This window comes from Erpetoichthys calabaricus, chromosome 18, assembly GCF_900747795.2.
Source record: "Erpetoichthys calabaricus chromosome 18, fErpCal1.3, whole genome shotgun sequence".
Taxonomy (NCBI): domain Eukaryota; kingdom Metazoa; phylum Chordata; class Cladistia; order Polypteriformes; family Polypteridae; genus Erpetoichthys; species Erpetoichthys calabaricus.
This window is the reverse complement of record NC_041411.2, coordinates 12,983,252-12,996,973: the sequence shown is the minus strand read 5'-3', so window position 1 is coordinate 12,996,973 and position 13,722 is coordinate 12,983,252. Positions and strand designations below refer to the sequence as shown.

Genomic DNA, 13,722 nt, shown 5'->3' with positions numbered 1-13,722 from the left:
CATATATGGTTACACTGATGCTATAAATAAAGTTTCCTGTATTCTTTGATCTCTGTTTTAGTGCAAAAAAAAAAAAACGATCAGCTAATTTAGCAACAGGTCAAATTACCACACTGCAATGACTAATATACCTCACCAATGTCTAATTTAAAACCGCAAATGAAAACGGAAGCAGCAGCAGCAGCATTAAAAAGCTACACATTCACTACACATATGCACGTATGCAATAGCTTACTGTTAAGCCATATACAGAGACATGTACAGTAGCAGCTACCATGCTGTTGGAGTTGAGTATCCCACTCCTGGTTTTCTGGGGAAACATTGTGGCTGCTGCCTCATTCATAAACAGAATTCATATCCTGCCATCAATATCATTTTACACTTCACTAAATGCAATATATTTGTGCCTACATTTAATTGTGAAATTCTAAAAAATACCCAATAATGCATTTGACTTTTATTGGATATTTTGAAAAATACGCCTTGCCATTCTAACACATTGTTACATTATTTTTCTTTTCTAGACCACTTTAACAAACTTCTTTAACACCTTAACTGTGCCTGTAATAATCACTACAGCTGCACACAAAGGAGTCTCTGAGACAGGTATAAATACTAAGTCACCTGTTATTTTAACATAGATTGGACCCGTTCAGCACCATTTTCTCCAATGTGTCTATGCTCAATATCAGGCCATTACTTTCAAAGACACTTGCAACGGAATCCATTAGTTTATTGAACCAGCTCCATATTTTAGTGTGATGAGGAGCACTTACAAAAAAACGTGGGGGAGAAATCCTCAAGTGTATGAAGCACTTATCTTTGATCAGCTTCTTAAAAGGTGAAATACATGCACTTGGGGATTTATAAAGAGGATTACTAAGAAGAGGAAAACGACTGAAGTAAAGGCAGGTGTTGGTACAGCAGTCAAGGTGCAGAAATATTGAGCTTTGTCATCCCATCAAAACATTCTTTGTACTTTCACTACCATTTTGACAACGCCGATGGCTCCACAGTGAGTAGTACATATAATCAATATAATCAATAATCAGTAAGTCACAATAATTAATGCTTCAAGAGTGTGTTCAGACATACACACTCAGTTTTTGGTGTAATATCATAATTAACACATACTGTATATAAAAGTTCATTTTACATAATATCCTTAGATCCACTTAATGCAATTTAGTGCTTATCCTAGCAGCACTGGATGCACATCAGGAAGTGGCTGTGGGCAGTGTCTCCACACACACACACACACACACACACACCACTAACATATGAGTCTGTTTAGAACTGCCAGTTCAGCTAACCTGGAATGAAACTCAAGTAACTGGGGGGAAAACATCACACAAAGCAGCTTTTATTTTATAGTACAAAAAATGTCGGGCACGATACAAGAATGATTTTGAGTATGATTTTTAAACTGTAAAATGACCCCTTTCCCAAGTGTAAATATTCAAAAAGCTAAATCTGAGGGATACACACAAGATGCTTTTAATTAGTATTTTTTTTTTTTTTTGCTTGAATACTACTTGATGATAAAGACAGAATCAAAGAACATAGGACAACTGTATTGTATGTTGGACTCGATGATAAAAAGAGCTGCTAACACACCCTGGTGGTATCTGTCTGAATATCTGTCTATCATAATGGTTTAGCACCATCACTGACAGATGGCCAGGAAAATGTTGGCAACTGTTCTCTGAACCAAGTCAGCTGGACAGAGCTATAGAAAGAACTCCGCAACAAGCAAGACACCTGCAGAACTTCCTATTTGTGCTGTCTAGAACACTCTTCTCTTGTTTTTGTCTTCCTGTGCCTTAACATGTATTCATTTCAGGAAGTTAAACCAACATTTTAAGACAAGCTGAGGGTTTGTTGGTCCTAATACTTCAACTGTTTTGTCCTTCTATCTTCTATTCTGAAAAGTGTATGAAAATGTGGGAGTGGAATAATTAGATAACCAACGTAAATAAAAGAACCACCTTTGTATGCACAGCATACTATGTGAATGTGGCAATACCAACTAATAGTCTCTGCTTGGAGGTACTTACCAAATGTTGCCAAACCACACACTCTTGTGACATATTTCTTCTTTGCTCTAGGAATTTTGGCTATTGTTACTTTCTGCGGTACCGTCTTTTTCTTCTGTTTAATTTGACCTCTTCCACCTAAACGCAAAGAGAAAGGTTAATCTTAAGTCAAAATGTCAAAATCAAAAGAGGTGTTGCTATGAAATAAATGTTAGATATCATACATTTATATATTTGTGTCTAAGTGGAGCCTTATAATTAAGATTTAAGAAAGTTTAACATTTGAACCTTTGAATTTAACCATCTTATATAGTGTTATATGTAGTGCAGCAAACAAAAAAAGCATCAATTAAATCAGTATTTGGTGTGACCTTTAAAATCAGCAGTTCTCTTGGGTACTTGGTGGACTTGCCCGAGGCCCACTGTAGACTTTGGATGTCTTATTTGCTTCTGTCGCTACAAGTAATCCCAGAGTGGCTCGATGATGTTGAGATCAGTTCTCTGTGAGGGCCATACCATCTGTTAGTTTTTTCACTGTATGTTTGGGGTCACTGTCGTGCAGGGACCGAGATGCCTCCCTTAGGGTATTGCATGATGTCTAATAATCTGTCTGTATTTCCCAGCAGTGAGGGAGGAATTCATTTTGATCAAACCACTGGCTCTGTTTGCAGAAATGCAGCTCAAACATGCAGGAAACCTCCACTAGTACTTCACTGCTGCACTTCTCTTCACCTTTTTGTATGTTTGTCTCTTGCCCTGTTTAATTCCCTCTACACAGCTGTTTGTTTCAGTTGGTTTGGTTCAACCTACAGATTGTATCACTGGTTACCAGCAATAGTTTTATCACATTTCGTTAATCAAGCACTACAAAGATCTCTCCTTTTCTAACTAGGCCATGCACTACAACCATTGTTAGTTTCTTTCTTTAAGGAGATTCAGATATCATACTGTATTGCTACACTTTTTGAAAAAGTAATGTTTTGAACTCTAAATAGTATGTTTAGAGTAATCTATGGAACTCTTTTCTGTGGAAACACTAATCCAGAAGACAGAAAACCACTTTCCAAGAACTATCTAAAGTGCCCAAGACTTTTATACAGTACTGTGTATAAATGTGTTTTGGATGGTGGTTGAATTTTGTTTTGTTTAAGTTTGATTTGATTGTATGGATTGTTATTTGCTTTTCATTAAAATTAATTTAAAATATACATTTGTGTATTTTAAACCCCAGAAAGTATAACTTGAACCTTTTAATTCACAATCAAGGAAGTTTATTCCAATGGACTCTGTAAACATTTTTGTCACGTATAAATTTAACCACTTTTATATTGTTACAATTATTTTAAGTAAATGACAAATGAATGTCACTTTGTGGCTTGTGAATGTGTATCAAATTTATATATGCATACATACACACACATACAAACATTCCCACTCACCCCAACTCGTGAACAAACACAAAACCTGCGCCTCATGTGGCTGCAGCTCAGTCTACAGCATAGAGACACGATCAAGAAGGTTAAAAAAAAATAATGGGAAAGGCGTGTGATCACAGCATCTTTGAGCATGATATGATTGTTAGTATTATTACCTCGTTTCTGTTTCTTCTTCTCTTCTTCCTCACCAGCAGTTGGTGCATCTCCGTCTCCTGCATCTTGTTTTGGAGAATTACCTGTGCAATTGAACAAACAGCCTGTCAGGTACTCGGCCCTGAAAAGTGGCTCATAATGGAGGACGGCAATATCCCATACAGACATTACTTTAAGTAAACCTCTTTCAAAACTGCATCAACATTTTGTGTCTGCCAAGTTTTAAGGTTTATTTAAAAATCTACGCATGTCTAATGCATTTCTTCACTTCCAGGTTTTTTACTTTTTGCTCTAATACTGGAAATTCGATTTGAGTGTTGAGGCCTGGTGAAAAAAACAATTAAAAGAATCCACTGTTATTATTTTCTGCTTGTGGACACCACAAGTTTACATGAATAAGAAGTTTATTTTTTTTAATAAGGATAAGATATATTTAAACTGTTTTTCACATTCTTTTGCCAAAAAAGTCTAGTTATATAAATGTCTTGCCAACCATTCATTGGCACTGACTTATTTTTGCGTCTGCAGACTTTTCTGGACTCGAAGTATTTTGTTTATTATTACTTTTCTTTATGATGACATACATTGCTCAGGAGCCATGAACCAGAGTTGCTGATCACCGTTGCTTCTGTAATATTCAAGTTATTTATTATCCAAGCACTGCATTTAAATTCTAGCTGTCTCAAAAAAGAAACAGAACTTAATGCTGAAACCTGGCAAAACATATAAAGGGATCAAAATTAGCAGGTTTTGTTTATTCCTATTACTGGATTTTTTCTACCGGTTCTTGGTATTATTTAACTTCATATACTTTACTACTGAATTACATGTTCTTTTGCTCTGAACACCACCTTTGCAGAGCCACTAAATCCACATTAGGGTCAGGGGGAGCTGCAGCTTTTCCCGCTGCCACTGAAAGCAAGGCAGGAATCGGCCCCTGTTGGGCTCACTCACCCACCCACCCACAGTTAAATGAGAATCCCCAGTTAACCTAACACCCGTATCACTGGGGTCATTTCAATTCATGTTATTCTTATAATCAAACTACAAAAACCATTATGAGACATTAATCGCAAACACAGAACAGCCTGAATAGAAAAACAAAATGAGATCCAAAAAAAACAATACTGGATGAAAGACAAACTTGTATGAAATATAAGAAATGTACATATTTACTTATTTTATATTTTTGTAATAATAAATGTGCTGAGCCTTCTTTTGTACTCTTTGTTCACCTATGACTCCATGGCCATAAAAAGCTCCAACTCCAGCAATATATTTACTGCAGGCCTGATCACCAACAATGATGAGACTTGCTTTCTCACACAGTGGTGCCATGATAAGAGCCTCTGTTTTTTAAAAAAGTTTGAGCTACTTATAGAGCTCAGGCGGCAGACCGCACTCCCACCAATATCAGAGGAGGTGCTTTGAAAAGGTCAGCCGCTTTAAATGTCTTGGAGACACCATCAATGGTGTACTAAAGTGGGCACAACACATCTGGTCTGTTGTCAAGAAGGCGAATCCGTGCCTTTGCTTGAGGAAAGCCCACATGTCTCTATTTAGGCTCAGCGACTTCTACAGTTGCAAAGTGGGGTCCATGTTCACTAACATTTAAGTGCTGCATGGGCTCAGCTTAGGGCAGAAAAGCACTATGAAGGGTGTTGAACACGGCAGAAAATATTACCAGCACCCAGCTGCCTTCTGTTTATGGGTAAATACCACATGCTGCCTTAGAAAAGCACACAACATTATTGAAGGCCTCCGTTATGTCACACTGTTACATTTCTCCTTCCTCTGTTTCAGACAAGTGTAGAGGACCACTAGCATTTGCAACAGTACATTGCCAGAAAGTTTTTTCCCCCATGTCATAAGGTTAATCAACAGTCACTTCTAGTGACTGCCGCATACACAGTATGTCACATTAATGTATGCTGATGTATTCTTTTTTTATTGTTGGCCGTTTATTACTGTCAGTTGTCTGAGTCATACACACAAATGAGAATTTCACTGACTATGTATACAACCTGAACTTAGAGCAACAAAAGCTCCTAAGTCAGTTGCACTTTGAAATGAATCACTTTGCATGCAAACGTTAAATTTAAAGTAAATGCAATAAAAAAATACTGATGAGAGGTATAACATTGGCAGTACTCAATACCATTTTTGTTGCCATGCTGTCTTAGTTACTAAAGAAGCTACTAGGTAATGTGTTCAGAATAAGAAACCATCTGTAAGGATTCATCCACTAGCTCAGAAGTGCATCATCTCCACACATTTACTACTAAGTGTCTGTGGTAATTCTCATTTAGAGGTCTGTTTGATTCCTTTTAATTATACTCCTGCTTGTTTTGTAGTTGAGCACATCGCAACTGAGGACTGCCATGAGGTATGACTGTATAAACCAGGGGTCTCCAAAGCCTGGCTGAAGGTTTTCATTCTAACCTTTCTCTTCATTAGTGCCCAGTTTTATAAGCTACTTAACTCTTTTGCCCTAATTTTAATTGACTTGTTATTCACGACTCAGACCCCGTAATTGTTGTTTTTTTTTTATAATTAGCAGCCAATCAATAATGAGATACAAAAACGAGCCAACACAAGACCAGCAACTTGTGGCTATCATACAATATCTGAAAATAAAGGAAGGTGAGGGTCTCAGTATTGCTGATCTGCTCCGGTCCAAAAAACATTTTGATGATGTCATCAGACAAAAGAAAATCAACAGTTTTGGAAATGTCTACTGTGTCAGAATGAGTGCATGGACAAGCAGTCAGATTAAATAATGGGTTTAATTAACAAAAAGAATCAGCTTCTAATTAGGAAACTGCTTGGATTTTGAGGCCCTGACTTAGCTGGTTGTCTGTTGGCCCACTAATTTCACATCTCATTTCAGTTTGGGTGTCATTTAAGAAAATAAAATGAAGCAATTCAGAGGACTTAAAAGTCAATTAAAATAAAAGATAGAGGACTTAGCAGCACAAACTGGTCATTAATTAAGAAAATGGGTAGAATAAAAACCTGCAGCCACAGTAGCACCCTTGGACCAGGGTTAGAGACCCCTGGTATAAACCAGGCAGATAGCTGTTACTACTTGCTGGTTTCAGTGATGCACGGGAGCACAAGGTTTTCATTAACATTTTTAGTTAAAACATTATCGTTTTAAGTATTTTAGTTTAAAATGCTTACACTGGACTTGCTTACATTTGTTAACACATGAGCTGCAGACCCACACAATGGTTATATAGCAGTTGCAAAAAGACATCAATCTGCTCGTCAATTTATTTTCTACCCCACGTAATTCAGTTCAAGACCGAGATAGACATTCAGTTTATACATATTACAAATCACAAATTGGAATCTTTTATTTTTAAAAACAGTTGGAATTTTCTTCTGCACAATTTTCTATGTGCTGTCCTGGTCACATCAGCCCACTGGATCAACAAACTAATTAAAAGGACAAGCTCAATTTAATACGAAAGGGGTCCATAATACCAACAGCAATATGTCTCACTGGGACAACCAAGTCAGAACTTTTCTTTCTATCTATCTATTATATAGTGCCTTTCATATCTCACTCTCTCTGTGTGTACTATAAGAACACTCCTGTCGTACACACTATGCCTGAGGTGCAAGAAAGAACATTGTTTTCTTATTTATTGAAACCACATTTTAGATAGGACTTCATACATTTTATTTTGTGGGAACAGATTCATACATGTGTGCAGTGGAATTTCATGGACACTAATTTGTATTGTAAATGGTTTGTATGTAATGGATTAACAGTTGTATCTTAATTTTTACTTATTCTTAATTTTTAATTATATTACAAAAAATGGAGCAACGTTTTGTGCTTTTTTTTTTTTTACATAGAGAAACATAAATAAATTTAATAACTTACTAAGTAGCATTTAGGGAGCAGTTTTTTGTAGTCTTTTAAATCTTAACGAGGTTATTTTACAAAACTTAAATGAAGAGGGACTGAGGAGTTACTGTGCTTTCAGAAAGTATTCAGATCCCTTCTCTTTTTTACATTATATTATTTCAGAGCCTTATGCTAAAATCATTTAATTTTTTTGCCCCCATCAGACAACATCTAAATACGCCAGAATGACAACACAAAAACACTATTTTAGGAAATAATGCAAATTTATTAATAATGAAAAACTGAAATATCCCATTGACACAAAGTATTCAGTCCCTTTGCTATGGCACTTGTCCAACAGGACATTGGCCCTAAGCATAAAGCAAAGTCAACACAGGAGTGTCTTAGAGTCAAATCTGTGAATGTTGCTGAGTGGTTCAGCCAAAGCATGGACTTGAACATCTCTGGAGAGACCTGGAAGTAGGTGTCCCCTGATGGTCTCCATTCCATCTGCAGAGAAGAATGGCAGAAAATCCACAAACCTGAGTGTGTGACGCTTGTCATGTCAGACGCAACAAGACTCCAAGCTGGAGTTGCTGCCTAAGGGGGCTTCAGCAAAGTACTGAGTACAGGGTCTGAATACCTGTGTCAATGGGATATTTCATTTTTTTAATTTTTAATATATTTGCAAAAATACCCAAAGCGCAGTTTTGGAATTGTAGTTCTCAGGTACGGAATGTTGTTTGATTAGGGAAGAAATTAATTTAAATGATTTTAGCATATGGCTGCAACATAACAAAATGTGAAGAAAGTGAAGGGGCCTGAATACTTTGTGAAGGCACTGTATGCTCTTACAAAAATTCCTCTTATGTTCTTAATTTTTGTACCTCTTAAACTGCATGCCCCTCCCCCCCACATACAGTAGAACCTCTGGTCACGAACGTTTCTGAACACGTACAAATTGGGTTACGATCAAAATTTTGCATCTGTTCACGACCACACGCTGTGGTAGCGAACAAAAACACTGGCGGCCAGTTTCCCTACATACCAATGATTTCCCATTTTCTTTTGTTTGCGTATACTTAGCCTAACAAGCTGCTGATGTTGCAAAAGGAGTTACAATGTTAATCAAGCAGTGCTGGAAGAGGTGGAAAAACTGTTGCTAGTGTGGTTGAACGAGAAGCAACTTGCAGGGGATATCATAAGCAAGGCGATCATATGCGAGAAAGCCAGGAAAATTCATGGCGATTTGCCTGAAAAAAAAATCCTTCTTCGAGTGGCGAAGATGAGGAGTTTAAAGTCAGTAGAGGATGGTTTGAAAAGTTTCCCAAGAGAAATGGCATTTAATTTTTTCCCCCTGTGCTTAAAACTCATAAAAAAAGTGTTTACAGCTAGCGGTTCGTAAGGGTCTAGCGCGAACTCTTACAATGTTAGTTTTCTCTGTTCAAGGTTTTCTCAGTGTTATTCCAAGTTTTTACATTTATTTTACTATTACACTGTGCATTCTATGGTATACTTAACTATTTTTGTGCTTAAAAAATGTATATATTTACATACAGTTCGTACGGTCTGGAACAGATTAATTATATTTACATATAATCTAATGGGAAATTATGTTCGGGTCGCGACCAAATCGGGTCACGTCCAGAGTTTTGGAATGAATTACGGTCGTGACCCGAGGTACCGCTGTACTTGCTTGAAAGTTTCCAGTATGCTTTCATTTGTGATTTATTGCTGTACGGTCATGCTGTTAAAGATCATTTCCCCCATCCCTGAAACTAATCGATTGGTCAGTATAAAGAAGCAAGTACTAAAAGGTGAGACTGTGCACTGGTGTTCTAAAGACCAGCTTCAGTTATGTCTGCTGGTATTAGGGCATACGACTGCCATTATGCTACACCACAGTTGCCTCTTTTATACAGTACACTGTTAAGGCAAGATGATGGAGGACATGAAGGCATAAACTCTCTCTTCGAGGGCCAAAGCTGATATCAGAAAACAGGCTGAGCCAAAAGTGCCATCTCTTGCTTCCTTACCGCACACTAACATGTGAAGAACTTATTTTTGCTTTGAGGAAAAGGGAGTGAGTGGAGGCGCTTCAGCGCACAGACCTGGATAGCTGCGCTCTCGTATATAGTCTTGTGAGGATGATCACTTACTTCATGTTTTTTTTTTTTTTTTTTTTTAATATAAACTTCCTCAGTTATCAAAAAGCTATGTTAACTTTACAGAGGCTTTGTCTTATGCCTCAAATCTTTTGAGATGATGATCCTAAAGAATGAATTTCCTTCCTAACATATATAGAATAGTTTGAACAGGGGAGTTTATTATAACATATCCACCTGCCATCATACTAATCATACTTACAAAAAGACAAAAAAAAAAAAAAAAAAAAGAAGAAGTTGCTCAAGTTTGCACACACTCTTGTATTTCCCCTTTACATACAGAATACTGAACAGCAAAGGAGTTGTTGCATGGATAGCAAGTGCATTTAAGCAAGCAAAAAATAAAAATGTCTTCTCACTTACCTAAGCTTAGCCGTTTAAATTCGTCGGGGAAATTCTTCTCAAGCCACTGTCGACATTTTGCTGGTTCAGGCATATATTCACAGTACTGAGAGGAAAAAATGAAATATGTGTGAGAGGACACCAGTTGTTAAAAATGCTACTGCCCAGAAGCTGTTAAAAAGCATTCATGGGGTTAATTTCTCAACTTTTTAGCCTTCACCCAGTGTTGTAGTTGTAAGTGGTCAAATGTTGAGCAGCACTAGCTACATGTCCTTCATCATCATATCTTACATTTAACAGGTAAAAAACAAATGTGCACCAATTTAAATTAGCTTTAAATACAACTGCCTGCTAGTCAACAGGCAACTGACTTTATAACAAAAAAGTCATCTTTACCTACCTCTGTTGGCAAGGAGCAAACTGCAAAAGAAAAACAGAAAAAAAGAAAATTTACTAAAAAATCATAGTGGTCAAAGCAAGTCTTATTATAGCAGGCCAGCCTGTCTTGGCATTTTTTGTTTGACCCAGCAATCCACAAATAAGCCAGTGACTGTAACAATGGTGGGCAAAGGGGCTATTAACGGGGGGATGGGGGGCAGGGGTGACACTAGAATAGATGTTTTGACATTGGCATTTCTCACTATTCATTATTTTTCTCCCGCATCAAAAGAAGTGTTATTTTTCAAGTTCTTTGAACCTAAAGCAGGTTCTGGGGAAACCACAGCCTATTTCATCAACATTTAGTGTGAAGCAGGAACTAAACAGGATATCAGTACACTGCAGAGCAGACTCTTATGATTTACTTCGAAATAAATTTTCTACAGTCACTCTGCAAAGGATTTGCCGTATATACAGTAATTACTTATTAGCTGTGTTACCCGCCCAGGAAATTTCCTTATGACAATGGACCTTCATTATATTGCAGTGGGTTAATTGGGTGTATTAGAAGTAACAGAGTACTTTTCTGTAAACAATATTTGTTGTGTTTTTTTAAATAATAATATTATTTCAGTGGAGCGCCTACTCTTGAACATGCTACATATGATACAATTAGCCATGAGTAAAACATTTCTGCCATACATAAATTCTTGCTTTTCCTACTGACTCGGCTTTTGTTGATAGTCAATGCAAAAAATTTAATGTGAAACTATATTGTTTTGAATTTAAAAAGGAAATTAGTAGCCATAATGGGAATTCTGAATATAAATATTCAATCAGAATTGAATGTAATAAATTGTACCATATCTTGTAATCTTGTACCATTACAAAGTTTTGGAGGGTGAACATCGAAAGCAGCATACACAGAGTCGTGGTTCCCTTTAATTTATTACATACAGCATTGATGTTTACAGGCTTTATATTCATGAGGCCCAAGAAATAAACTCAACATTTTAAGCACTGTATAAAAAAGAGCAGGTAAAAAGAAATAATATTATGACATATGTATAATGTCCACCTCTGTGTTTGGCCATAGTGGACCACTTTACTGAGGTGTGGAAGTGTTTAAACTGACGAATACATGCCGTCACTTCTGAGGTGCATTCTACCCTGGGCTTGAGATGGGTCCACACATTGTAACAACACTTCACTGTTTATACTTGTGAACCAGAGCAGCCTGACCTCTAAGAAGAAGCCAACAGAAGAGGCCACCTGCTAGACACTTGTCCTTGGAGCTTCGACCGAACTTTTCTTTGTCCACTTCACAACTCATTTTCCATACACTCGCCATCCTGTCTCTTTTTCCTATGCAAGGCAGCTGCCCTTCACAGCCTGGTGAATAGCGCACTTCTGCTTGCAGAGATCATTCGCATGAACTGCAAGCTTCATTTCTCCATGTGATCATTTTTCCGCACTAATCCAAAAAAAAAAAAACACTGAACGTGCCGTCTAAGAATAGCCCACTTGCTACAGGATTATTACCAACAAATAAAAAAATGTGTTGGCTAATTTAACTTTTTCTAAAACATCACCAACTTTCATTCAAATTAGTCAAGAGATTTTGGGAAATTCAGTTTTTTTATTATGGGGGAAGTAGGGTTGTCCCTAAATATTGGTATATCAAAAAGTCTTTTCTTAGAGGATACCTACTGGCCAAAACATACCCTACTGACCAATTTCAGCTTTTTTGCTAAGTGGGAAGTAATGTTTTTTTTTTTTGATGAACAAGTGTGTCAAATTTCCATTTTATATATATATATATAATTCAGTTTATCTTTTGTAGAGCAGCACGCGGACTCTCTGTTCTACTTTAGCAACTCTAACTAGGCAAAGAGATTCCTAGGGTTATATAAACATAGTTAAGAAAGACAGCAAGCATGCTTTAGACTGTGGAAAGTTTCTAGGAACTTGAAGTACACAATTTATCATACGATTCAAAGAGAACAAGATACATGAAAAATATTTTCCTTCACAACCCCTACATACTAAGATAATGTATGTTTCCAGTGAGCCTAATGCATGTCTTTGGTGTATGGTAGAACAAGTATAAATGTAATTTGTAAAAACAAACACTCTGGGATATTAATTAAACATTCCTAGGCTTCTAATAGTCAATGAATATGCCGTGAGGGTGATGCCATCGGTTTTACCTGGAAACAGCATAAAAGGCCACCTGGTAGTAATTTTCACAGCCATTTTCATTAGACCAGATTATCAGCCCAACAAGCTCATCAGTTTTATTCACCTAAGTAATTTCCTGCCTAACTTATCTGCTGCACTGCTCAGAGAGAGTACAAATATTTTTGGAGCTGGAAAAAAATAATCATTTTTATTTATTTATTAATTTCTTTAAAAAAATTCAGCAGTTCAGTTTTTTGCTTCCTTCCCTTTTTGCTTTATCAAAGAAATGCTCAACAATCTTATTTCTGCATAATTAGGAAGTGTACAAACAAACATTTGAGGAATACTATCTATTAGCTGAATTTGGAAGGAAGGAAGCGACAGCAAACTTTGCAGCATTTGTACAAAAAGGAAACAACTCTGAAAAGAAATTCTCTCTCTCACACACATACACACACACACACACACACACACACACACACAACTACTTAAGGCAGGGCCAGTTTATAGTCACCAAGTGACCTTGGCATGCAGCAAGACACTGGATTACCTGGAGGAAAGCCATGTGGGTAACTAATATGCAAATTCCACATGTAGTTAGTGAGAAGAGAACTGAACTCTGCAGCCATGAGTTATAAATCATCATTCAGCGAGTCATTTTATTAATAGCTTAAGGAGCAGCTTTAAACTCATCGATTTCTTCTACCACCATGCCTTCAGTGGATCCACCCTAACTTGGTGTCTGTCCAATTACGGGAGCCCATTCCTCTCCTGGGGCCTCATGCATAATGGCGTGCGTAGAATTTGCACTATAACATGACGTAAGCACAAAAGCCGAAATGTGCTTACGCACAGAAAAATCCAGATGTAGGAATCTGTGCGATCGCCAACTTCCGTGTTCTTCCGCTACATAAATCCCGCTCAGCGTGGAAATAAACGCACGTGCACGCGCTTGCTGTCCTGCCCCAACTCCTCCCAGAATTACGCCTCTTTGAATATGCAAATCAATATAAATAGCCCTTATGCCCAGCGTTCTGTGAAAAGGCAATGGCAAAAGTACGAGGAAAAATAGAAGAATTTCAGTGAATACCAAATGGAGGCAAAGAAAAACGTACTATTTTTGGTTTAAACAGTAATATAATAAACAAAAGGAAGTTGATCGAGTGACATAG

At 37.2% G+C, this 13,722-nt stretch overlaps 1 protein-coding gene across 2 annotated transcripts in view; it reads right to left on the bottom strand.

Annotated features, from left to right (window-relative positions):
- Nucleotides 1-13,722, bottom strand: part of denr (density-regulated protein) — a 42,928-nt gene that overhangs the window by 8,173 nt on the left and 21,033 nt on the right. For both annotated transcript variants that reach the window (XM_028825486.2, XM_028825487.2), the window contains exons 3-6: nt 10,392-10,411; nt 10,013-10,097; nt 3,628-3,708; nt 2,058-2,174 (exon numbers count right to left, since the gene is read on the bottom strand). In XM_028825486.2, coding sequence (XP_028681319.1) covers nt 2,058-2,174; nt 3,628-3,708; nt 10,013-10,097; nt 10,392-10,411 — 303 coding nt within the window. The remainder of the gene's footprint in view (nt 1-2,057; nt 2,175-3,627; nt 3,709-10,012; nt 10,098-10,391; nt 10,412-13,722) is intronic.